The 26451-nt window shown below is 43.6% G+C and overlaps 1 protein-coding gene across 1 annotated transcript in view; it reads right to left on the bottom strand.

The window, feature by feature from the left end:
• The window catches only part of TMEM26 (transmembrane protein 26), a 35009-nt gene extending 11976 nt beyond the window's left edge, over positions 1-23033 (bottom strand). The window contains exons 1-3 of the mRNA XM_054983808.1: positions 22843-23033; positions 11057-11135; positions 3239-3337 (exon numbers count right to left, since the gene is read on the bottom strand). Coding sequence (XP_054839783.1) covers positions 3239-3337; positions 11057-11135; positions 22843-23033 — 369 coding nt within the window. The remainder of the gene's footprint in view (positions 1-3238; positions 3338-11056; positions 11136-22842) is intronic.
• Between the last annotated feature and the right edge of the window lie 3418 nt (positions 23034-26451).

Genomic DNA, 26451 nt, shown 5'->3' with positions numbered 1-26451 from the left:
TCACACGGGCATCTCTTCCGTTAAATGTACAGCATATAGCGTCCTACCTGTTATCGGCACAGTAACGTTTCTTTGGGTCACCTAACGGCTCTTCGCGCCACCAGCTGTCCACACCGAAGCACTCTGTTCTGTTCTCTCTAACCGCGCAGAAGCAGCTCCTCCCCCCTTTTTTTTATTATTCTGGCGTTTAATTCCGCTATAACGGAATAACAGCATATAAACATTCCGTTAGAGCAAAACATTACGACCCTTTTGTTTTTCCAACTTTGAAATTATATAAATAGCCCTTTGCCCGCAGAAAACTCCCTGTCTGGCGTGATCCCCGTCGCTGAAGACTCTGCCATGGCGATTGTCATTTTTACTTCAGCAGAACGTTTGCATTGTGTTATGGCGTTATGGCGTTATAAGGACATAATAAAATTTAAAAAAGGGGAGTTGCAGGAAGAAATGGATTCTGGGATTGAAGGGAGGGCATAGGACGTTGCAAGGCGAAATACATCGATGTGAGGCATTCACACTGAGGCACAAAATAGCGCGACTATCAAGCACAAAGCAGAAGAGAGAAAATCGCTACAGTGTTGGAATAAGGTGGGTGTTTGCTGGGAAATAGCGCCATTTTAGCGCTAAATAAAAGCCCGTGTGACGACGGCCAGGGTTGCTGTGAGGAAAAAAACAGAGAAAGAGAATATGATGTAAGCCACTTGGGATCTAAACTGGGAAGAAAAGCAGGGTATAAATATCCAAATAAATAAATTGCATGGGCCAGAATGGATGCCAGTTGCATTCTGTTCCAAAACTCTTACTGAGCAGGAAAAAATGCTATGCGTTTGGGGCTGTATGGTTCCTTGTAGAGGAAACAAATTAGCTAGAAAGCTTTTTGGTGAAAGCAGACAACTTATGGATTAAAAGGGGAAGGGAAACGCTAATAGTACTGGCTTGGTACTGGAAATAAAATAAAGAGCAAAGTCTAATCTGATGATTACTTTAGAAGGCGAAATTAGCACTGAGGGCCAAGCTACACATGACGAATGGCACTTGAACGGCAAGTGTATTTCTCCCTGTTCACTGGCCCTCCACTCAATCCACTTGCCATTCAAGTGTCATTCGTCACGTGTAGCTTGGCCCTGAGCAAACGCTTTCCAGCACACTTTGGAATCATCTCACACAACTTTCTCAGAGAACTCTTGAAGAAAAAAAAGCCGGTCTTTTTCAGGGCCTTCTCTCACAGCTCATAATATTGGCAGGATCTTATCCTATTGCTTTGTTGGTTACAATCATCCTCTTAAAACCTCCTCTATTTTCTATCCAAGTCGTGGGCACTGACCACAGCTTAAATAGATGTGAGCATGACCGCCAAGGGACGCTTTTTAATATTCCACAGAACCGTGAGAAAACCTAGCAGCGAAGCTCTATATAACTTACGTTTGAGGCTTTGAGGCGAAAAAAGTTTTGGCTTCCGTCCAGGTGGCTTAAAGAGAGAATATAAGGATTGTTTACTTAATAAGCAGTTGCTTCTCTGGACTGAGGAGCTTTCCTGTGTGTTGACTAATGAATGAACTCAGGGATTGCGGCAGCTACCTTCCTCCTCCTGACTTCGGAGCCTCCAATGCCCTGCAGCCTTCTTTTTTATTTTAAAAAAATCACCCTTTGGAGGCTTTTATACAGCTCTGTACGAACCATTATTAGTATGATAACTTGACAAACTAATATACCAACATAAGAGCAACTATTCTTTAAATGTATGGTTATGGCAAAAAAGAGAGAAGGAACAGCTTCATGAAGGAGATCATCTCTGAACATTCTGTGGTAAATTTTCCTCACCAGTTTCCCCATTAGCCTTTGAGGTGAAGGATAAGAATTTTAATCCTAAACATATGCTAGGCCCAACAACTTTGCTTGATGGCCATTACTCCCCAAAACTGTTTGCTTAGCATTTATGTATATGCAGAGCTTCAGCTCCAGAGGATTTGCCTCATTATATTCTGTCTTTCCCTCTTTCTACAGAGCCTAGAACTAAATTTCTTGCAGTGCTCTTGAGGGACTAAAACTTTTCCTTGGAAGCAGAGAAGCTGATTTTTCTTGTCTCAGATACTGGCTTGCTCCTCTCAGCTTGCCAGAGCTAGTTTGGTGTAGTGGTTAAGAGCGCGGGACTCTAATCTAGAGAGCAGGGTTTGATTCCCCACTCCTCCACTTGAAGCCAGCTGGGTGACCTTGGGCTAGTCACAGCTCTCTTGGAGCTCTCTCAGCTCCACCCACCTCACAGGGTGTTTTGTTGTGGGGATAATAATGACATACTTTGTAAACAGCTCTGAGTGGGTATTAAGTCGTCCTGAAGGGCGATATATAAATCGAATGTTGTTGTTGTTATTGTAGTGTGTCGCCGTTTGCCTTGGAAACCAAGAAAATATGGGCTAAAGTTGTATCTTAAGAATGAAATGTTTTAACATGATAAGCACTTTCAGACCTGCTTATTTTAATGATGCTATTTATTGTTTATGTTTTACATATTAGGTGATTGATTGTTAATGGGCTATACACAATCAATGCTATACATACACTAGGCAGTTTTCATATATGGGAGGAATCTGGGTTCATATGCACTGAGATCTGATTATGGTGTTGTTTCCATGAAAAGCCGTGGTCTTCCAATAGTTACCACTTAGAATTTTTATTGATGACTCAAAAAAAGGAGAGAATTGAAAGAACTGAGAGAACTTTGTGGTTTCAAACGAAAAGATGCACTATTTGTTATTGCAGACAAACAGCACTAAACCACTTGTTAGATAATGGTAGAAAGAGCTGGACCACAAGGTTAAGGTGAAAATGTTTGTATTCAAATGGTTCTCTATTCTCTGTTACTCTACAAGTAAGAGAAAATGGCTTTAAAATGCCTTACCAGTGGCATCTCCACTGTGGAAATTATCAACAGTTTGTAGAGGGTCCTCTAATAGACACTGGTCTTAATAAGAAAAAGTATTCTATCACATGTGGTAGGACTGGAGTAAGGCACATTATTTATGGAAATTGGTTGCAAATTCTGTATTAGAAGTGTTCTGTATTACTAAAACATTATCGTACAACCAAAGAACACTTTTGTTCATGCTAGTATTGCAGACAGGGTCATAACGAATAATGGAACACAGTTCATAACCACTAAAATCAAGTTATTTCAGATATCCTGGTTATTTTAAGGATGAAGTGGAGATACTCGTTTCAGGAGAAAGTAAAAAGCACTCACCTTCTCTAGTAAATGGCTGTCTGTGGCATCACTTTTATAACTGTGTTCCTCTTTCTCACTGATATTCTGCCCAGGCTGTTGAGATTCATTAAGGCAAAACTGCAATAAAAATGTGATTCTCATAAAATCCAGTCTCTTTCTGCATTTATCAAAATAAATCACAAGGCCAACACACAATGAAATCTGAAGCAGAGTAACATGCTTTTAAGTCCCTTGTTCAATGGGCTTCAATTGGTGCTCAGGACTGCACAATTTACACATAAGAATCCTAATTGAACACTAGTGTCTCTCAGCTAGTTATGTTCAACTACCAGTGTCCCCGAATGGGGATGCGCATCAGCAGCAGCATCATGAGATGCATCTAACTAGTTCAACGGAGATTGGATAAGCACCTCACTGGATGTGGATGCGTTCTCCTGTTTCTGCGTGTAGATCTTCCTTGACAGATCAGGGTAAAAGAGTTTAGCAAAAATTACACTACTGAAGGCCACATGATAGTTCAACTCACAGGCAGTTCCAAGGGGGGTTATAATTCCCCTTTCTCCTGTGGATTCATAGTGATTTAAAGTCTGATTCTAGGAGTTGAAACAGAGATTTATACATAAAATTACATTAAAAAAACAGAAAGCTTCAGTAGAATGTTCATACATTTTCATTTTAAGTTGTACCCATTTAAATAAGGTGAAATGTGTTATTTCTCATTCCTACATTTAATGTACTCTCTTTCTGAGTACAATTCTCTGCCTTTCATAATTTCAGTTTTCCTTCTGTATTTTGAACATGACATCACTAAGAAAACTCAAGGGTAGTTTACAGTGAAATCCTAAGCAAAGCTACTCTGGTCTAAGGGCCATACTACAAGTGACGAATGACACAGGTTGGACACTTGTCAGCTTCCCACAAGTTTTGATGGGAAATGTAGGCAGCTTGGCGGAATGTTGGACAAGTGACAGTTGAAAAGTCCATTGGACAGCAGTCGGAGAGCCAAGCTGCAAGACCAGGATGCCTACATTTCCCATCAAAACTTGAGGGGAAGCTGACAAGTGTCCAACCTGTGTCAGGCGTCACTTGGCCCTAAGCTCATTGAAACAATGGGCTTAGACTGGAGTAACTCTGCTTTGAATTTCACTGTTAGCTTTTACTATATGAAAGGTGTTTGGTTTAATAGACATCGTAAATAGGAATAAGCTGAAACTGCCCTTTTTATTTTTAGGCTTTTGATAGACTGGAAAGTAAATACCAGTCAGTTTGTTCAATGGACAGAAATAATAAAAGATCTGAAACTCACTGAAGCATGTTGGGTATTAGAGGCGGGCACAAACCAAAATATGAACCAAAGTTCGTCATGAACTGGGCTGGTTTATGGTTCACAAACTAGTGGTTCATGGGAACTCATTTCTCACAAACCATGACGAATTTTAGCCTGGTTCATTTGGTTCATATTTCGGTTTGTCACTGCAGACAGCCTGGCATCAATCAGTTTCCTAGGCAATGAGGGGGTGGGCTCTCTGCAGACCTTCTGCTGACTGGGAAGTGATGTTTTCATGAACCAGTTCACGAACCGGGGCAAGTTTGTGGTTCATGGTTCGTGAAACACGATGAACCACAAACTGCACAGTTCAGAATTTTCCCAGTTTGTGCCCATCTCTATTGGTTATACTTTTTGAATCCTTCAGTGTTTCAAGAGGTGTGAGGCAAGGCTACCCCATGTCAGCCCTACTATTTGCTATTGCCCTGGAACCATTAGCCATTCTATTAGGCAAACAGCAGAGATGAGAGGTATTATAATAGAGGCAAGCTAATTTAAATTATGTTTGTATGTGGATGACATAGTTGTTTTCTTAACAGATATTGTAAAATCTAGTGGAGAATTGAAGGTAGTAATTGAAGCATCTGGTTATAAATTAAATCACCAAAAACCAGAAGCAATGCTATTGAATGTAAATATCTATGATTAGATAGTAATTGTTGCATTACTAAATATAACATTAGTCTGAGCCAATAAAATACCTAAGAATATATTTTACGTATGAGACTAGTAAACAGCGTAAAATTTGACCCTGTAATAAAGAGGATTAGAAATATGGTTGTTGTGGGTTTTCCGGGCTGTATTGCCGTGGTCTTGGCATTGTAGTTCCTGATGTTTCGCCAGCAGCTGTGGCTGGCATCTTCAGAGGTGTAGCACCAAAAGACAGAGATCTCTCAGTGTCACAGTGACACTGGGACATCTCTGTCTTTTGGTGCTACACCTCTGAAGATGCCAGCCACAGCTGCTGGCGAAACATCAGGAACTACAATGCCAAGACCACGGCAATACAGCCCGGAAAACCCACAACAACCATCGTTCTCCTGCCGTGAAAGCCTTTACAGGATTAGAAATGTCTGTGGACAACATTTTGATTCTGTCAGTTGGATAGAGTTAACCAATAAAGTTTATTTTACTTTCTAAATTAATATTTCTGTTTCAAAATGTACCATTAGTCATGCTTCTATGTGTGTGTGCATGTGCATTTGTGTGTGTGTGATGTTCTGTCAAGTCACTTCTGACTTATGACAACCCTATGAATGAACAATTTCAAAATGTCCTATCAGTTACAGCCTTGCTCAGATCTTGCAGACTGGAAAGAATATGTTTCCTTTATTGAGTCAAGCCATCCCATTTGGGATCTTCCTCTTTTCCTACTGCCTTCCACCGTTCCTAGCATTATTGTCTTTTCCAGTGATCATTCCAGAGAAAATATTAAATGTGAATGGCAGGCTTTATTTAATCAATTTATTTGGAGGAGGGATCAAAATGAGTTGGGCAATATCCCAAGAAGAATAGAATATGAGAGGGCCTGCCATCCCAAATATTACTTTATCTTATAAAGTTGCAAGATTAAATTGGTTATTATGGTATTACGTTTTTATGTTTGTGCTTGCCTTTATAAGAGGTTTTAAAAACGTATATCAAGTTCAAAATAAATTAATTGCTGCCTAAGTGTTGGCATCTTTTGGGAAAACCGTAGAGCATCCTGCAGTGTGATGACGTCACTTCTGGTTATGCAGCCGGAAATGATGTCACAATGTAGCAAAAGACTGTTCCAATGAGGGACAGAACTTTTTTCTCCAGGCTTGTTGTCAGCTTTGTATTTGAACAGTGTGGGAAGCAGCCATGCTCCAGCAGCTTACATGCCACAATTTTTTTAGTCCTTATTCACAGACGCAACAATGAGGCAGTAGAATTCTTAGGTGGCAGAATGAATGTGTGAATTCAGACAGCAGGTGAGGAAAGCCCTGTGTTTACTCTTCCTCCATGTAAAAAAATTCCTGAAAATAACGGGGGAATTAGTACCCTGGGGAGATACCTGCATGTTTAACCCTTCACAAAGTGTGTTAGTTTCCCACTTTTAGGGAGTTGTTAATGTAGGGAAATTTTGAAAAAAAATGTAATCTTTTGCCTGCAGTCTGAAGTGCTACATTCCGTTTCATCACTTGAACAGCTGTAACCTCATTTCTGCCTTGCTGCGCTGCATGTATAGACCAGGCCTGAAAAGAGGCCCTTCGGAACATAAAATTGGGGGTGGGGGTAGAGAGGTAGTACAAGAATACTGTCAGGGAAGACGGTGATCACAGACAAACGGAATTGTCTGAATATAAGACAAATTCCAATTGGGTAACTGTTGCAGCAGAAAGAATAAGGAGTCTTATGACATCTGAAAGATTAAAAAATCTATTGAAATGTAAACTTCCATGAACTAAAATCCACTTCATCAGCTGGAAGAGCTGATCCTCCCAGAATACCGTATACATTTAAAGTGGACTTTTCAATCTATCTTTCTAACCATCTCTGAACATTTAATTTCAGGCTCATAAAATAGGTAAGAATTCTGACAGAGTTGTAAAGTAACTGAAGATTTTGTTCTTCTCGTGTTTCTTCAAAAGACGACCAGACAGTCTGCAGGATGTCTCGTTTCTTTCCTGCCCTTTTGGTATTTGCGAGCAATATGTTTAGGAAATGTCAGAAGCTAACAGATTCAGCTGCAAACCAGAAAGTTCTGCAGTCCAAACCTTGCCTCTGACATGAATGTGCTTAGGTAGATCTAAGCAATACTGACCTACCTGCCAGAGTAATTGTTAGGATTACTGAGTTGACCTGTGTGAAACACTTTGAACTCTCTAAAGTAGGGGACACTTTTGTAATTTTTTTGTAATTGGTTGCCATTGGGGGCTACGGTCAATCACAAAATGGCTCCCACAGAGTAAGGAGGCTAATCACTAGAAATTCCTAGAGAGGGCTGACATTTAATGTCACTATTAGGGTTGCCAGGTCCCCTGGAGCCCAATCTGGAGGACAAGGGGGGGCATGGGGGCATGGGAGACATGTGGGGGAACTTATATCAAATCAGACCCACGTGCGAGGGGTCTTCCTTGCCTCACTGGGAATGATGTCATCCCTGGCACGACAAAGAAGGTCTCTGGAGCTCCTGGGCCCGTTCTCCACACTTTCCACTGGCCAGGTGAGTGTTGCTGGGGGATGGAGGCTGGAAGAGGGGGATCTCCCGCTCCCACAAGGAGACTGGTAACCCTACTTACTATATTAAAGTATAAAGTTGCTGGCCCCTATGTCTGTCATAAAAGCATCGCAAGGGGGCCACCCACAGATAGGGTTGCCAACTCTGGGTTGGGAAATTCCTAGAGATTTGGGGGTGAAGCCTGAGGAAGGCAGGGTTTGGGAATGAGAGGGACCTCAGCATAGAGTCCAAAACAGTCATTTTTTTTCTAGAACTGCTCTCTGTCATCCAGAGATCAGTTGTAAATCTGAGAGATTTCTAGGCCCCACCTGGAGGTTGGCAACCCCACCTACAGGCTAGTTAGGGGGCCTATGCATATCCAGGTACAGAGGGAAAAAATGTGAATTCAAACATATACGCATGTAGGCTTGCCAGGTGTCTCATTTTCACCTGGACAGTCCAATGTTTTCTTGAACTGCTGTGGTAGAATTGAGTAAAAAATACTGGTCACTTGGCTCCTCTCTTGCAATGATCTAAGGGGGCAGAGGAGGGGTACAACCACAGAAGAAAAGCAGATCGTTTGCAAAAACCTGAACAATTGCAGATCTAATCAAGTGCAAGAAAGTAATTATAAGCCCCAGAGCTGAGGCTAAGTGACCAACCTGCAATGAATCAACCTTTTGCAAAACATACCTCAGCTCCTGCAAAGCATATCTCAGCCAGTGCAAAGCATAGCTCAGCAAGCTCAATTACAACCTATGCAAGCAAGGGGATCTGGGCTGCAAGAGAGGCCTGTGCAGAAGGGGTGTAAACCTGAGCAATTCTAGGCTTTTCTGACTTTCAAGGTAGGGGGAATCTCCAGCCCACAAGAAGCGGGGAAGGAGAATGGCAGTTGTCTGCTGTTTGAATTGGCTGGGAGTCAATAATTTACACAACATATATACAAATGATTTTGATATAACTTTTATTCTTGGCTTAAATATTTTGTTAAATATTTTGCTTAGTAAGATTTCACAATACTATTGTTCAGAATAGTTTACTCTTGTGATATTCTCGTCGTTTTGTTAACTCCCTCCAACTTGTCAACTATAATATATAACAAAGGGATAGAGATATATCTAGTGGCTTAGAGCATTCTCACCTTCTCCATTTTATCCTGACAACAACCCTGTGAGGTAGATTAGGCTGAGAACATGTGACTGGCCCAGGATCATCCAGCAAGCTTCCATGGCAGAATGGGAATCAAACTTGGATCTCCCGAATCCTAGTTCAACACTCCAACTGCTACATCAAGCTGGCTCTCAAGATATATACAACATTTAATTGCCCATGAGATATTTTCCTGTTTGTGTGAATTTAGTGTATTGGTCTGAACATTAATGTACTGTCACACAATTATATACTGTGATTTCAAACATGAAGGGTAAATGAGCCATGACAATGAAGAAGAGAAACTCCACTAATTTAATCATAGCCAGTCATGTCTAATAAAACAAGAAAGGGAGAAATGCAAATGAAACACAAATCACTATTTATAATCATGCTTTAACAAGGGATGGTGTATGAAAATCTATCATTGAAGGGCAGCAACAACCAATAGCGAGATTGGTTATACTCGCCAAGGCATGGTATAATTTGTGTTTTGTGGTAAAATGTGTAATTTATTTCACATGGAGCTCTCACAACTGTGTAATTAGTGTGGATTCTATCCACTGTTTTTATCACTGTTGTAAGTGTCTCTGATTCGGAATCTAGTACACATAGCTCCATTCTGTCTATACTAAAAAAAAAAAGTTCTAAAGTCCAAATTTTGTGATCTGAGTGCCTCATGCAAATCAGATGAGTATTTTTTCCTCTTATTTTGCATAATGTAATCTTCAATTTATCTATTTGGTGTTTTGCATTAGGGTGTAATGGTTAGAGAATCAGACTAAGATCTCTTAGAGACTCTCTACACGAGACATCTTATATGAGAACACTCAAGTGTTGGGAGATACAATGTTAGCCAGGAAGCATAGTTTAAAAAGACAAAGACAAAGGCTCTGTCAATTTCAGCTCTCTACATGAGGGCAGTTTAAAAAGACAGAGCTGGTAAAGATTGCTCCTCAGAGGGTTTGTTAATTTCATCTTCACCTCCCTGGAAGGCATCCTCATGTAAGATGTCTTGTGTAGAGAGACTCTCAGGATCTAGGAGAGCCAGGATCAAATCCACACTCCACTATGGAAGTTTGCTGGTTGACCTTGGGCCAGTAACTCTCAATCAGACCTACCTCACAGGGTTATTGTTGTCAGGATAAAACAGAGAAGGAAAGAATGCTGCTGTAAGCCACTTGGGGTCCCCAGTGGGGAGAAAGTAGAGTTAAGCATCTAAACAAATACATTCTATTTTCTTAAAGTAGTCAATGAACAGATTCTGTGTGTCCAGGGCAAACCCCAGATGTTCTACTTGGGACAGAAAATCTGAATGAATATTCTCTCTTTTTCTCACTCACTCACTCACTCACTCACTCACTCACTCACTCACTCACTCACTCACTCACTCAGAGACAGAGAGACAGAGAAATTAACAAAAATTGGTGCCCTTTAATGCCTCACATTTGCTATCTTAAGTACCCTGGCCAACTTTGTCATTAGCTTTTTCTCTGTCGGCATCCCCCTTAGAGTTGCCAACCTCTAGGGAGAGATGGGCATGAACCGGGGAAAAAAACGAACTATGTGGTTCATGGTTCATCAAACTTCACAAACCACGAACTTTCACGAACCTGCCCCTGGTGGGCAAACTGGTTCATTTGGTTTGTGAAAACATCACACCTGGGGCACAAAATCATCTCTTCCGGGCCAGCAAAGTTCACTTCCGGGTCAGCAGGAGGTCTGCAGGAAGTCCACCCCCTGTTGCCTAGGAAACTGATTGATTGGCACCGGACTGCCTGCGGTGACGAACCAAAAAACAAACCAAATGAACCAGCCTAAAAGTTCATGGCTGTTCGTCAGAAATGGTGTCTGACGAACCATAGTTCACGAACCACGAACTGGCCTGGTTTGTGCTTAATTTTGGTTTGTATTTCAGTTCATGCCCATCTCTACCTCTAGGTGGAGCCTAGAGGGACCTGGAGTTCTTCTGGAATTACAGCTGATCTCCAGACTGCAGAGGCCAGTTCCCCTGGAAAAAGTGGAAGCTTTGGAGAGTAGACTGTATGGCATCACATCCTTGCTGAATTCCCTCCACAGGAACTGCCCCCAAATCTACAGTAATTCCCAAGACAGAGCTGGCAACACTACTGCCTCTGCCCCTGCCCTCTATGCATTGAAAACCAAATTCCAGTACCTGATTTTCTGGATGAAGTTCCAAAAGCCACAATGAAGGGACTATGCTGATCAGATATAGAAATATTGCTGGGGAAAACCTGGGAAGAAATAAAAAGAAGCTTCATTTTTTCACATTAATATGAATTGCATGCTCCATGAATTCCCTGTTTTAAAACACTGAAAAAATGGATTGAATAAAGTGAAGCCTGTAATATGGAATACAAAGGAATAAGGGAATTCAGTTTCTAGTCTGGCTGATTCACATAACCCCCCACCCCCACCACCCTGGTTATTGAGCTAGTGCTATATATTTCATTTTGTTTCAGTATAATTTGTACATTCAAGGGTTCTTAATCCTAGTCTACGCATGCCATGGAATGAAGTGGTAAAATCCTGAAATGATAGATGCAGCACTTCAAACTAAAGCACAAGAGAAACCAATTTTGAACACGGCATATAAAAATCCCTGCATAGTTTTCCTGACAAACCAAAAGGGTCGCATATCATGGAGAAAGGGTGTAGCTGCAGCCCCTTCTGTTTTTGGCAAATTTCCTAGATTTATTATTTGAATGCAGGGGAGCATTCTGAACTATGATTCGACACTTGCAGTCTGAAGTGCTAGAGTCCTTTCTGCCACTTCTTTCCCTGATTCCCAAACGCTTTGCAGAATGCCTCTAAGGCTGGTACTACTATTCTTTAGTTTTACAGGAAATGGGAATAACAAAGCAAAAGGAAGCTTGCAACTCAGGCCAAGCTGATACAACAAACGATAAGCACGTGGTGGTTAATAGTGCAGTCCTAAAGACAGTGACATTGTTCTATACCATTGACTTCAATGGACTGAGAAGCATGTAAATCTGCTTAGGATAGCACTGTAAATCAGGTAAACAGAGATTGTTCCTTCATGTGCTACTCATCTCTGGGTCTAGCTTCAGTTTAAATAGGCAGCTGATTAAGAAAGTAAGGTAATATCACTGAGGAATCTTTGGAAACCTTTGTATTGGGATATATCAGAAGGAATCAGGGCTTCCGGAGGGAAACAGGGACTGGTTTGCAAGCCATACTTTTGCACGTTTCGCCAATATGGTACCTGAAAATTTGACATCCTAACACCTAAATCTCAGTTATGCTTAGGGGTTTTAAGGGGGGGGGATAATTTCTAGCTCTTATCATTTCAGAGAATGGCTTGGAAATGTGAGCTAGCGGTAGCACTTTCCCATGTACAAACAGCTTGTGTATGTGTGTGGTGCCCTCAAATCATAGCTGACTTATGGCGACCCCTGGCGGGGTTTTCATGGCAAGGGACTATCAGAGGTGGTTTGCCATTGCCCAAACGAGCCTCATCTCATCAGATCTCAAAAGCTAAGCAGGGTCAGCCTTGGTTAGTAACTGGATGGGAGACCTCCAGTGAAGACCAGGAGGGCAGAGGTAAGCACAAACAGTTTAACGTATATTAATAATCTGTATTGTTCCATGTCACTCTCCTATATGAAATCACCCACCTCTTACAGTTTATAGGAGAAACCCTCTTCAGCATCACAGCCCACGGAGCTGCCTCTTCTCTCCAAACTCCCCCCACCCCAGCATCGCTCCCAAATCTCCAGGAATTTCCTAAACTGGAGTTGGCAACCATATGTTCCCCAGAAGTTATCTGTTGGAGTGGGGTATTCTCTGAAAAAGCAGCTTGTGGTAAAGTATTAGGATGATACAGTTTAAGATAGAGTTAATGTTTGGAAGGAGAGGTTATCAGCCTCCTGGTGGGGAACAAGGAGGGGTTACCCTATAATAATAATAACATTCAATTTATATGCTGCCTTTCAGGACAATTTAACACCCACTCAGAACAGTTTATAAAGTGTGTTATTATTATCCTCATGACAATCACCCTGTGAGGTGGGTGGGGCTGAGAGAGCTCTGAGAGAGTTGTGACTGACCCAAGGTCACCCAGCTGGCTTCAAGAGGAGGATGGGGAATCAAACCCTGTTCTCCAGATTAGAGTCCTGCCGCTCTTAACCACTACACCAAACTGCCTGGGGAACAAGGATGGAGGGAAACATTAACTACTTTGGCTCCTAAGCCAAGGCAGCCAGAAGGGAGGAAGTTAAAGTGGTGTAGGAGGAGGTTAGTGAGATAGTGATGGTTGTGGAAAGCACTGTTACCTCCCACCGCCCAAGGACTCTGCCCTTTTGCAAGGCTAGTTTCTATTAACTGTGGGAGTCACTCTGTTACCTGGAATAGGGGTCCTTCCTTACAAGTAAGTGGGGGGAATTAGCACCAAGGAGCAAGGCTATGCGAGAGGGGTAACTACAGGATAACTCCACCAGTGTCTACTGGGTCTTTTCCTCAAGGTAGCAGATGAGGCATGGTGCTTTTAAGGTCAACGAGTATTTTTATTTAAAGAGGAAAAACCAACATATACACAAGAGACCGTTAAAAATGGTTGGTACACACACAGAGAGAGTCCTAGGAAGCGAGCTAGAAATTGGAATAGAGGGAGAGGGGAAGTATATTTACCAAACTTGGAGAGTAGAGCAGTTTGCGAAGGAATAGAGCTTCAAACATCCAGTGTTCTTGTCCAGAGAGAGATTTAGGGAAGTGGACCTAAGGAAGAAGTGCTTGGATCCAGTAAGTGTGCAGTTTGAATGGGGCAAGACCCCTGGTACTTATAGGGTAAAATGTGTCCTAGGCTGGGGAGTCCCCTCAGCCATTGGAACAAAGACCCTAAAGGTCAGTTCCTGGGAATTACAAAGGTTTGATTATTTTGATTACTTGCTGCTGGGGTGTATGAAAGGAAATACAAAGTCTTTCCTGCTGCCTCACAAAGGGGCAGTTTGCAAGGAATCTCCCCACAGCTGGGTTGATGAATTTATATATGAAGATGCATATTCCTAGAGACAAATTAAACTTATCAGTGCTAGTTGATTGATCGTTGATGTTAGGGTGGGGATTCCATCACAGAAGGAAGGTATTGGAATGTGCTAAGTGGGGTGACTCAACGAGACCCTGTCTTATCACAGATCATGCCCGCAGCTGGGAAGGCAGTAAATACAATCACCATGGTCACTCTGCATTTGCATGAATGTCCTATTCATGCTTGATCTCCCGGGTGGACTCAGCAACTTTGTCTGGAAACCCCCCTGCTGCAGATCAGGCTGCATTAATCCAGGGGCCCTGTGATTTTTATATCACAGGCAGCTATTAAACAGCTATTAAATATGACGGAGGCTGAGGCTGACTACTTACAACTTTGGCTTTACTGGAGAAGAAAAAGAAGTTTTGTAAATTAATTCATTCTGGTTTCCACCCTTAGGTTCTCTGCTAAAACCTCCATCCACTTCCCACATTCCATGACCTCTGCTAGTTCAGCCAAAAGCTCTCCCACTGAACCCTAAAAAAATCCAAAACCAGTCCATACACATTGATTTCATTTAGTACAGAATAGATCAAGCCAAACAAAATATGGAACTTTCTGTGTCAGAAATCTCCAAATGCCATTCATTTCAAAATCTCCCAATGTATTTTTTTTAAAGTTTGGACCATTTCTTCTGTCCTATGTATGGATTTTCTCTTCTGCCTTTCATTAAGGAAGCAACCAAATGGGCCTCCATTTGATTGCTGAACTATACGGCAGGTGTGTGAGCCGAGCATCATCGCTGGGGTACGTTTTGCAAACTCAGCTGGAGACACCACACGACGGGACTCTCTTCCCTTTTGGATTTCAGTATTTGAAAAATTCTTCCAGCTGGCCTGGAAACAGTGCTGAGCTAATAAAGCTCTTTTGCCAACTGAGTTTCAGGATTTTGGCACCAGCTTTCTCATCATAAGAAGGAGCTTGGGAAAAAAAATTGGGAGGCCAGCTCTACTACATTCTTTCCTTCCAGTGTCTGCTCCTAAAAAATGAATACTATTGTCTCCATCTTTTCAATTAAAGGCATAATAATGCATATTGTATGTGTTGTTTGTTTAAAAACTTTCCCTCCTACCCTCCTCCACAGGGATTTAAGGTGGATAAAGCCTTTGAACCCCCTTTATTTATTGTATACTGTGGGGACTCCCTACATATTGTTCAAACAATAAAATAATGAACGATCAATAACAACACAGTCAACCAAAAGACTTTGCGATGAAACGACTGAGCATGGAATAAAAAACTAATTATAAAACTGGTTTTGAACCAACAGAGACAGGAGCAGAAAGGTAATCATAGAAAAAGCAGCCCAAAAAGGAAAAATAAATTTACGCCTCCAGCAAGGGGAGGGGAGGGGGCAAAAAATGCAACTAACAATGAGTAGTAACAGAAACTCTGGAGAAAATGAATGGGGTCTGTTTTGCTCAGTACTGAGAGTGAGGAGGGAATTTTACAGTCAAGCCATCACAACAGAGGAAACTGGGGTTCCCAACCTCTAAGCAGTAGCTGGAAATCTCCTGGAATTACAACTGATCTCCAGGATATAGAAGTCAGTTCCCATGTAGAAAATGGCTGCCTTGGAAGGTAGATTCTGTGGCATTATACCCAGCTATAATAACTTTCCTCTCCTCAACCCCCGCTTTCCCCAGGCTGCACCTCCAGAGTTTCCTGAAATTTCCCAACTTAGAGCGGGCAACCCTCGAAGCTGGCAACTTGTGCCTTTAGCTCTCAAAGTAGTGGAATGGTTAGAGTATCACACTAGGTTCAGGGAGAGCTGGGTCTGAACTAGAGATGGGCACAAACCTGAATACAAACCAAAAAAACCCACAAACCAGCCCGGTTCGTGGAAGCTCGTTTCCACGAACTTCCATGAACTGGTCTACTGGTTCGTTTGGTTCGTATTAAAGGGCAGTTTAAATGACCATTTCCCTGGGGAAATGGCCATTTAAACTTTTCCTGCCGCTTGCAAGTAAATCCCCCCCTGCCGCCTGCCAGCTGATCCCAATCAGTTTATGGGACCTGTCGCTTGCAAGTGGCAGGGCCCTTTAAACGCTCAAATCCCACAAACCTCAGCGGAAACCCACGAACCACGAACTGCATGGTTCAGTTTTTTTGTGGTTCGTGCCCATGTCTAGTCTAAACCCCACTAATCCATGAAGCTCATGAGCTGACCTTGAGCCAGTTGCAGTCTTTCTGGCAGCCTTACTTTCCTCACAGGGTTGTTGTGGGGATTCAGTAGAGGAGGAGAGAAGCAAATGCATTGCCATGAGCTCCTTGGGATAAAATTGGGTTAGACAGATAACAGACTCCACCTTACTTCCTGAGATGAGAGGATGCTCCCCGAGGCCTCTGTTGGCTCAGCTGATCTTGATATTATTAGTAATTAGCCAAATACTTGCCATTACCTTGGGTGTGGAGGTGAACATATGGCCAGTAGGTTGTGGGCGGCACAGGGGACATAGTGATTCCAGGGCACCCCCACCTCATAAGGTTTTACTAACCCAGCATAGTCAAGGGAAGATTTTATTCTCATCACAATGATATACTTTACATTGCAGCATTTTACATTGCACTTCACATTGCAGCACTTTACATTGCACTTTAGATTGCAGCATTTTACATTGCAGTTCACATTGCAGCACTTTACATTGAAGCATTTTACATTGCACTTCACATTGCAGCACTTTACATTGCAATCCTGTGCCTGTTTATATGGAAGTGTCCTATGGAAGACAGTACGGCATATTCCAGAGCAACAAAAAATATCTGACATCAGCCTTACCTTTCCCCATCTGAACGACATTCCCTGATATGGGAGTCATAAAGGAGATCCTTCAGGAAATATTGCCATGGTAAGAGCTACACATCCTGCCATCTACCCAATAATATGAGGTTTTGTCTCCACGTAATTAATATTACAGAACATAGAGGTAGATCTTGGGCTTCAAGGCTGCTCCTCAGCATATAGCCCCACCCATCAATCCACATGAAGTTGACTTAGGCTGAATCAAACCATTGCTTGATCAAGATCAGGATTGTCTACGGGGAGCAGGTAGTGGCCATCTGCATTACCTACTATGTAATTCTTTTAACTAGCATTGCCCGGGATTGAACCAGGGACTTTCTATATGTGAAGCAGGTGTTCCACCACTGAGTTGTGGCACGTCATCTGAGTTCCATTTCTTGGGTCACAGTACACTTAAGCTTAACACTACCTTGTAACAAAATGAAGAAAGCCAGGAGGAGAAATGATAGACTAGGTAGGTGTTGATAGGTCATGTGAGACAGAAAATGGAATTCAAGGCTGCACAACTGTATTTTCCATGATCTAATTGCTATATATGCAAGCTGAACAGAGCAGCTATAATGACTTTCAGAAACACTGGCCATAATCCAATGCACAGTTGCACGTGTGTGATCTCTGCTGAAAACAATGGGATTTAAGTATTTCTTAACTGCATGCTGGATTGCAGCCTTTTGGATTGAATTTAGCAGATTTTTTTTTTAAAACGAAAGGTCAGTCCTAGAAATGAAGCCAAATGAAATGAAGTCAGCAGCCAATGCGACTAAATGAAAGGTGCAATAAATCTGTCAAAGGACACATTTGGATTGGGAAACGGTGGGCAGGTAAGTGGCTATTACACACGAGTAGGCAAAGGAATGCCAATGAATGGAAGCAACTTCTGATCGTGGATCATTAATTAGTATTTAGAGCTTCCTGTTTGACTCTGCATAAGGCACTATGCTACCCTAAACGAGGACTGGAGAAACACATAGGCAGCTGACATTAGACAAGAATAAAATTAGTAAATGGATGGATAAAATTAGGTATTTATTTATCATTTTAAATCTTTATTTATGTTGATTTGGGGAGCCAGAAGATTTAATGGGGGCAGAGGGTAGGAAAAGGGGGCACAACCCTTCTTTTTACTATGTTAAAATCAGAGGGAATATCAGTGGGTGCAGCTTTTCACACCCCTACAGGACAAACACCATCTGAAAAACTCCTTCAGCTCAATTAATCCATGAAGCTGACCTTGAGCCAGTTGCAGTCTTTCTGCCAGCTTTACCTTCCTCACAGGGCTGTTGTGAGGATTCAGTACAGGAGGAGAGAAGCAAGTGCGCTGCCCTGAGCTTCTTGGGTTTCTTTATGGCAAGCGTCTTGAATTTGTGTTATGTTCCAGATAATCAAGGTAATGATTCGAAACAGCTATTTCTGTGTACAGTTTGGGCTTGGGTGCTTCACGTTCCACACCCCTACTGGTGTTGCCTTCTGGGAGTTGTAGTTCGGGGAATGAGAATGTGCTCCTAGTACCCCTTATGGACTTCAGAATAATAAAGTGGCCTCCCTTCCCATCTTTAGCTGAGCTCTAGGGTTTTATTTTGGTTTTTTTAATTAAAGCATTTATATAGACTTCACCTGAAGAACCACCACATCCCACCATCCCAATAAGATTTCTTACACTTCAAGATTCTCTGCCCCGTGAAACAAGCCCCTTTTAAATTCCTGTGGGTCAGAGGTAGCCCGGCTGCTATTTTCCTCCACTTCTCCCCAGCAGGGCCTGAAGCATCTCTCACCATCTCTGTGCATCCGTTTTCTCCTCGCAACAGCCTTGTGAGTACAGTTGCCAGGTCATTATACCTTCCCAGCAGGAGTTGAGGACCAAGTACTTGCTGGAAGGAGGATCTTCATGCATGCACACTCCTGAAATTGCCCCCTGTGAAGCACAGGAGCATGCCCGCCACTGGCACGATAACTTCACTTGAGAAAGTGGCATCGTCACACCCTGCTGGGAGCGTCCCCGCTGCACACTTGCCCGGTTTGCCTACCAGTGGTGGACGATTGCCAGGCGGTTCCCCACCTCCCGCTGATAGCCGGCTATGAGAGGGCAGTGGAGCAAACTGGTGGGAGATTGCCACCATTGGCGGACAACTGGGAACCCTACGCAAGGGAAGTGAGGCTGAGAATGTGGGACCGCCCCTGTCGTCCAGGGAGCTGCCCACTGGCCAAGAGTGCCTTTAGATGTCAAAGGTTCTGCTTTTCTAAACATGGCTTCTGAAGTTGTGCTTGGGAGGGCCTCCTCCTGCCTCCTCTCCCCTCCCCCATGTGCATCCAGCCCAGCAGCTTCGATAGCTGCGGGTGTTGTGTTGACGTCACTTCCGGAAGTGACATCATCACTACAGGGTCAGGACTCAGGAGCACGTGCACAAAGCTCATTCATATGAGTACTGCCCCCCCCCTTTCCCCTGTGTCCAGTATTTTTGCAGAGACCATCTGGCAACCCTAGTTCTCGAATATTTTCAAGGTCAAAACACTGAAAAGAATGACAATGTAAGAGAATTGGTTAGGGATACTTATTTAGACCGCATCATAAATATAGCAATAAATGCCACCGAGGCACTACTTAAAATTAAAAAATGCAAAGGGATTGGGGGCTGGGGCATGCAGAGCTACCAAATGGGCCCATTTATAACAACGACAAAACTAGTCAAAAATGGAGGTGATCCCAAGGAATGACCACGCAGTCTAAAACAGGGGCAGTGGGAGATTATTACTCTGCCTGGGACAATTCCAGAGTTGCCACGTACGCTGGGTGGCTGATGGCCAAGCTAGAAGTGACGAGTTACACTTGAATGGCAAGTGGACAGACTCACATGTATTCCTCCCTGTTCACTTGTGCTCCACTTGCACTCCACTCGATCATCGAGTGTAACTCGTCACTTCTAGCTTGGCCCTTAGAGCTAACAAAAATGTGTCAAGGCCTGAAAATAATACATATATAAAAACAATTAAAACATAGGGCAGGAAGGAGGGATCTCTGAAGGCATGTGAAACGATATCAAAAAAGTCTTCATCAATTGGAGAAGATGGCAACAGAGAAGACAGATGAATCTCTCTGGGGAGCAAGTTTCTGGTGCCCTGAGAAGGCCTACTCCGGGGTGTCCGCCTGCCTGATCTCAGAAGACAGGCGCACTGAAAGCTGGGCCTTGAAAGTTGATTGTAGCTGTCAGGTAAGTTCATAAGGGAGTAGGTGATTGTGCATGAGCCATCACAGGTCAGAAACCTCAGGTATCTGATGGAGCTCACGTATTCATGGGTTTGCAGACTGAGGAAATGATTAGCTCCATTTCTGCACATGGAGAGGCTCAAGTCTCATCTGTGGCAAGTACAACTTTTTACTAATCGCTGTAGATCTTCCAGCTATGCTTTTCCTGTAAAGCAAGACTTCTAAGTAGAGTTACATAGGCTCTGCTCCCATAGGCTCTGCACTTTGTACCCTCATCTTCTGAAGTGAGGTGGGTGTTTACCAGGGGCAGGATCTTCTCTGTGGTGGCACCCTATCTATGGAACTCACTCCTCATATTGGTTCGCCTGGTGCCTTCAGTCTTGAGTTTTAAGTGCTATTTCACATGCCTAGGTATTTGGTGAGAGGTAAGAATATTAAGTTTATCACGACATACAGTGCAATCCTAAGCATAGTTACTACAGTCTAAGCCCATTCAAATCAATGGGCTTAGACTGGGGTAACTATGCTTACCATCGCACTGATAGTTTTAAACCTGTAGTAGTTTCCCCTGACAATTTAACTGTGTTGCTATTTTTAAAATTAATTTTATTGTCTTATGAAGTGAATTGTTTTTTATTGTGAGCCAGCCATTTGGAGAGCCTTGCGCTGAGAGGCAAATATATTACATAACTATTCAAAATTAGTCGGCAAGCCACCATCCTAAGAACACATTACTCAGAGTAAGTCCCATTGAACAAACCCAAGTAGGATTCTGAGTAGAGCTTCTTAGGATGGCACTCTAAGAGAGGAAAAGTCCAGAGAAATAGGTGCATGCCCAAACTGCATGCCCCCTCTTCTGTCGGTCTTGCTGTATCCTATGTGTTGCTTTATCTCATATTGGTTTGCCTGGCACCTTCAGTCCTGCTGTAGCACAGTGGTTAAGTGGTTTGGCTGCGAATCAGCATTCTACTGGTTCGAATCTCACCACTGCCATGAGCTCAGCAATTGGCCTTGGGTCAGCCACTCCTCTCAGCTCCAGGTCCCTAGCTGTATTGTGGGGATAATAATAACACTAACTTGTTCACCGCTCTGGGTGAGGCACTAATCTGTCTAGAAGATCGGTATATAAGCACAGTTGCTGTTGTTATTACATTCTTTCTTTCCACACACACTTTTCATCTTGTCTCCCTTGCTTCAAATTATTGCCAAAAGACAAGACGGTGCAACTGATTTGAGGTCTGGACGCAACCTAGTTGTGAGACTTTCACTGAAAGGAGACTGACAATTGGTAGCCAAAACTGACCACACTGACAGTTCTGTGTGAGCCAGTTCTCGGCATCCACTTTGACTGATTCATGCTCCTCTGAATTGCATGTGATGCGGACAGAACGCAAGTCATCTTCTGTGTGTGGGCTCTTTCTAGCCACTGTCGGAGGAAATGTTCTAGCCACTTAGGAAATGTGGGTCTCCTCCAAGAAACCATCAACTACTTATCTTGAAATAGTTAATTCTCTTGCCTCTCTCTGCTTTATCATTCATTAAGCGGAGTAAAGGACCATTACACCTAAAGCTGTATTCAGTACACAGAACAATTTGTTAAATGCAGGTAACTGTTTTTCCCCCCTGTACTACATGACATTGTCAAATCATTTAATGTTTGGAAAATTGTCTATGCTTTATCTGAATGAAGAAATGTACAGAACAATACTGCTTTAATAGAGCTTACACAGAACTGCAATTAAAAATCTGCAAAATGCAAATGAATCAGGTGTCGCTCATCAATTAATTCATTCAGGTTGCTAAAGCAAATGCAGTCTCTTGTGTTCAAACCCACGCCAATCCAAAAACTGAAGACACACAGAACATTAGGGAGGCAATTGGTGTGTACGTGCATTCTGCTGACTGTACATTTTTCTTTTGGCTTGCACCGGTCTTTGTTGCAGCCAAGCACCATGTCATGGATAAGTCCCAGAGAAAACAGGCATAAATATCAGTAAACAGTCATTGAATGGGGGTGTTCTGCTGGCACTAGCTGATGTATACCAAATCCTGCTGTGTGGCCACAGTTTTGGCCCCCACATACACTTCCTACCAAATGAACCATCTCTCTGCATGTCCTTCACTTCAAGTCATTTCACTTACTTTAAGTCAATGCAGAGAACCCAACAGTCTAGGGATGCTCGCTCTTTCCAAGCATTCCTGTTCTGCAGTGTAGTACAGGCGGCGTGATTCTCTGCTCTCCCTTAACGTATTTAACAAATATCTCCCAAACATAAAGCAGCCTGTAACAAAGATGCAGAGGGTGAGCGTGTTGGCACTCCTGAGTTTCTTGTCTCCCCCAGGTAGCATTATGGAAAGCCAGGTGAGCATGTGCAGGGAAGTCAAGTGCCACTACATTGCCAACGCATGTCCCGACTCAAGGAAAGCAAAGGTTGGTTTGGAAACAGCCTGGGTCAAAGTTTCTGGAGGAAGAGAGAGTAAGGAGGGGTGTGTGTGGGTGTGTGCATGCATGTGTGTGTGTGTGTGTGTGTGTGTGTGTGTGTGTGTGAGAGAGAGAGAGAGAGAGAGAGAGAGAGAGAGAGAGAGAGAGAGAGAGAGAGAGAGAGAGAGAGAGAGAGAGAGAGAAAGAAAGAAAGAAAGAAAGAAAGAAAGAAAGAAAGAAAGAAAGAAAGAAAGAAAGAAAGAAAGAAAGAAAAGAAAGATGTGAAATTGGACTGTCTTGGAACTGGATGGGCTGAAGGAAGGGAAAAACACCTGAAAAGTACAGACCGAGTCAAGAGCGCTCCAGGCTGCAAGCTCTAACGAGTCCAGCTCCAAGGTGCTGTTAGGAGCAGATGTAAAGAGCCAAAGAAAGGCAGACAAAGACCCTGTGTGGGGTGTGCTGCTTACCATTTGTAGCCTCTGCCTTGCTTCAGCTTGAGCGTGAGTGCTGTTTCCAAGCAAAGGAGGAGATGAAGCAGAGCCAGCAGCCAATATCTGGGATCCTTCTTCACTTCAGTCACCCTCCAGACCCCGAGCAGGGAGTGGAAGACAAAGAGCAGCCGGGTGACCAGGGCATTGAACAGCACTAGGAGCTCCATCCTGAACTGACCCCCCCTCCTCCCCCTCTCCCAGCCCCAGCGGGGACCCAGTGCCTATTAGCAGCAAAGGGGAAAGAGACCGCTAGACGTGTGCACAGCAAAGGGGCAGACCTTGTTCCATCTCCACAAAGGGCCCCATTATAACAAAAAGAAACTGCCTTGTCCCTCCCCCAGACTTCCTGAAAACTCTCGTGGAGAGAAAAAAAAAATCAAAACCAGACTGCAAAAGAACTGGAGAGGTTTTGACTGCCGGGCTGAGGGCTAAACTGACTTAATTCACTGCAACAGTCCTGCTTTTTTTTTTTTTACAAAAAATAATGCTTATCTTTTCTGCAGCCTCCATGTCCATGGCCAAGAATCCACATGTTGGCCTCTGCTCAACTTAACGGTGCCTGAGAAAAAGGGTCTGCTCAGTCGTTTCTGGATTCGCAACTTGACAAGATTGCTGCTTCTCTCTAAATAACAGAGCCCCATAGAACTAGGCGGATGTGTCAACGAAGAATGACACCAAAGTTCTGGAAAGTTGAATTTGTCACACCTATGTATATACATATGCACAGCAGGCATTATTTTTAAAGACCTGTTTATGCAAACGGTGCCAGTTAGCCCTTCAAGGTTCCTTCCTCCTACCTCAAGATCATGGTTTTCCTAAATAGAACCACTGTGCTAGATTGTTGATCTTGGAGAAGGAGATGCGGATTTAAATTGTAACCCAGCTATGAGCACAGAGTTGCCAGGAAAAGGACTTTCTACCAGCTCGACTTGAAGGAGTAAGATCTAGTTTATTTCCCTATAACTAATTAGTTAGATTTTTATCCTGCCCTTCCTCTAGGTATCTCAGAACATCCGTACTAGACTGTCTGACATCTACAAAGAGCTGTCCAAAGTTACCTGGAAAGTTTCACAGCCGAGTATGGCTATGAAGCTGAGGTTTTATATAGAAGACCTTGTTCCAGCTCCCCGCCCATCCCCATTAAATTGGGCTGGAATAGTTATATGTGAATAAGCCGGTTATGTAGATGTCCACTTTGGGATGGTTGTGGAACAGTTTCTTTATTCAAATATTTACACTCCACCTTTCCCTTTGGCTCAAGTTTGAAGTTTCCCCCCAACATGTGGAGATTTCCTTTGGAGAAAGAGCCACCTACGTTGGAGGAACACTGCTTAGACTTCAAGGAAGACTCCCCGAAGAATGGTTGGATCCAGCCATTCTATATCTTCCAGAGTGCTTCAATGTGCAGTGCTACATCAACGGGGCATGTGTTGCCAGCTACTTAGCAACCGTGCGCCTGAACAGTGCACCAGTAGCAGCTGCAGTGCCTCTAACATCACCTTCTGATGTCCTCTGGTACAAGTACCAGATACCCTGCCTCATTCAGTGGTGCTCAGTGGCAACAGCTGGTAGACCCTCCCAATCTCCTGCAAGAATTGTCCCAGTCTATCACCAATCCCTCTGCATGTACATTCACTTGCGAGTCACATTGATGAATTGCTCATGTGCTATACTTGCCCACCAACTGGGGCCATCATTGCTCTGTATGTCCCCCCACCCTTGATGTTCTGAAGCTTGGTGGTCATGTACCAAGGTCAGAGCCTTCGCAGCAGTGGCATCTATGTTATAGAATTCCTGCCGGTCTCTGAGCTTACATTCTTTTAGGTGCCAAATGAAGTTTTTATTCTTTCAAGCCTTTAAAAAACTCATCCATTGTAGGCTATCGTTCGTTACCCCAACATTGTGTACGGTTTTTTAGACTGAAGTTTTAGGCTCACATTTTCAGCTCATTTTAGAATATTTATCATTCTTTTCAGGGCCAGCATCAGCACCCAGTGAGGTGGGGCAGCTGCCAGGGCTCATGGCTTCTGGTGGTGCCCACTGCTGCTGACTTCCTACTCATGCATCTCCTCTGATGCCTCCACTCCCACCCTTCCACTGCTCCCAGCTGCATATGCTGCCTAGTGTTGCTGGAGAAGGGCATGCGGGTGGTACACAAAGCATCGGCATTCCTGGTGGCCATGGTAGTGGCCCTCCTAGCTGCACCCACCACCCAGCACCATTGGGGAGAGGCCATGCAGGCAGTGGGGGCAGATGTTGAGTGCAGGTGGTGGGAGAACTTGCGAGAACTCCAAATCTTGGAACTGACCCTGATCCTTTTTAAACCAAAGTGTCTTCTGGTTTTAAAATTATCGATTGTGATTTGTGATGGTTTTCTGGTTATTTATCCCCATGTAATAAGCTGCCTTGGATATATTTTTATAGAGAAGCAGGATATGAATATTTCAAGGAAGTAAATGAGAACTTGCACGATGTGCATGCAAATGGGATCCAGAAGATCACCATTATCTAAATCAGCACAATAGCAAGGGGCTGGCTGCACTTTGAAGCTCAAACTGGTATAGCAACAATTACTTTTCTGGGGCAACTGGAGCACCTTTCTCCTGATTCCTACGGTAGCATCAGCCCTGATCCTGTACCAGCATCTTAATACTTACAGGAATGAGAGAGCAGAGCGAGTTCATCTGATCCTTTAATTGCAAACACTTCCAAGGGTCCCATACAAACTAATAGAGTGGTGAAATTGACTAGACTCAGGACTTTTTTTCAGCCGGAACGCAGTGGAACGGAGTTCCGGCACCTCTTGAAAATGGTCACATGTCCGGTGGCTCCGCCCCCTGATCTCCAGACAGAGGGGAGTTTAGATTGCCCTCTGCGTGCGGAGGACAATCTAAACTCCCCTCTGTCTGGAGATCAGGGGGCAGGGCCACCGGCCATGTGACCATTTTCACCAAGGGTGATTTAAACTTTTAAAAACTCCCCCTTGTTCCAGCTGACCCAAAGTGACATCATTGTGTGGTCCTGAGTTCCACCACCTTTTTTCTCAGAAAAAAAGCCCTGACTGGACTAGTGTGTAAAATCTGAGCTCACTTCCCCATCAGGTTTTGTGCTCAGGATAGTGACTCTTTCAGAAATAAAGGGACTGAGTTCCCCATAGGTGAGTAACTGAGGCCATTAGAACCACTTTGATCAAATGTGCACCTGACATTCCATTGGCGAAACTTACATGAATTGATTGACTAGAGGTCAGTTTATAGCAATTCCGAGGAGCCCTTCCCAGTTAGAAAACGGCACAGCAGCAAACAGAAGCCCTCCTCAGGCTATGGTTCTGATCCAAACCGGGCCTGCACAGGGCTTGTTTTTCAGATTTTCTGCTTGTCATACCCTATTGTATGTCCTTCACTGAATGCCCTAACTATCATTCTGTCAGGGCTTGCCGCCACTGCCGCTGGGCGTGGCATTGGGCGGTCTGCTCCTGACATCATAGGGGGGCCAGGGATGCTGCAGGACCCTGCTCTGTGAAAGGAGGGGCGGTATACCTCACCCAGACTCCCTCTCAGTCCACTCGCTGGCCTGCTCAACCTG

The sequence above is a fragment of the Eublepharis macularius genome, chromosome 6 (assembly GCF_028583425.1).
Source record: "Eublepharis macularius isolate TG4126 chromosome 6, MPM_Emac_v1.0, whole genome shotgun sequence".
Taxonomy (NCBI): domain Eukaryota; kingdom Metazoa; phylum Chordata; class Lepidosauria; order Squamata; family Eublepharidae; genus Eublepharis; species Eublepharis macularius.
This window is presented reverse-complemented; position numbering and strand designations above follow the sequence as displayed.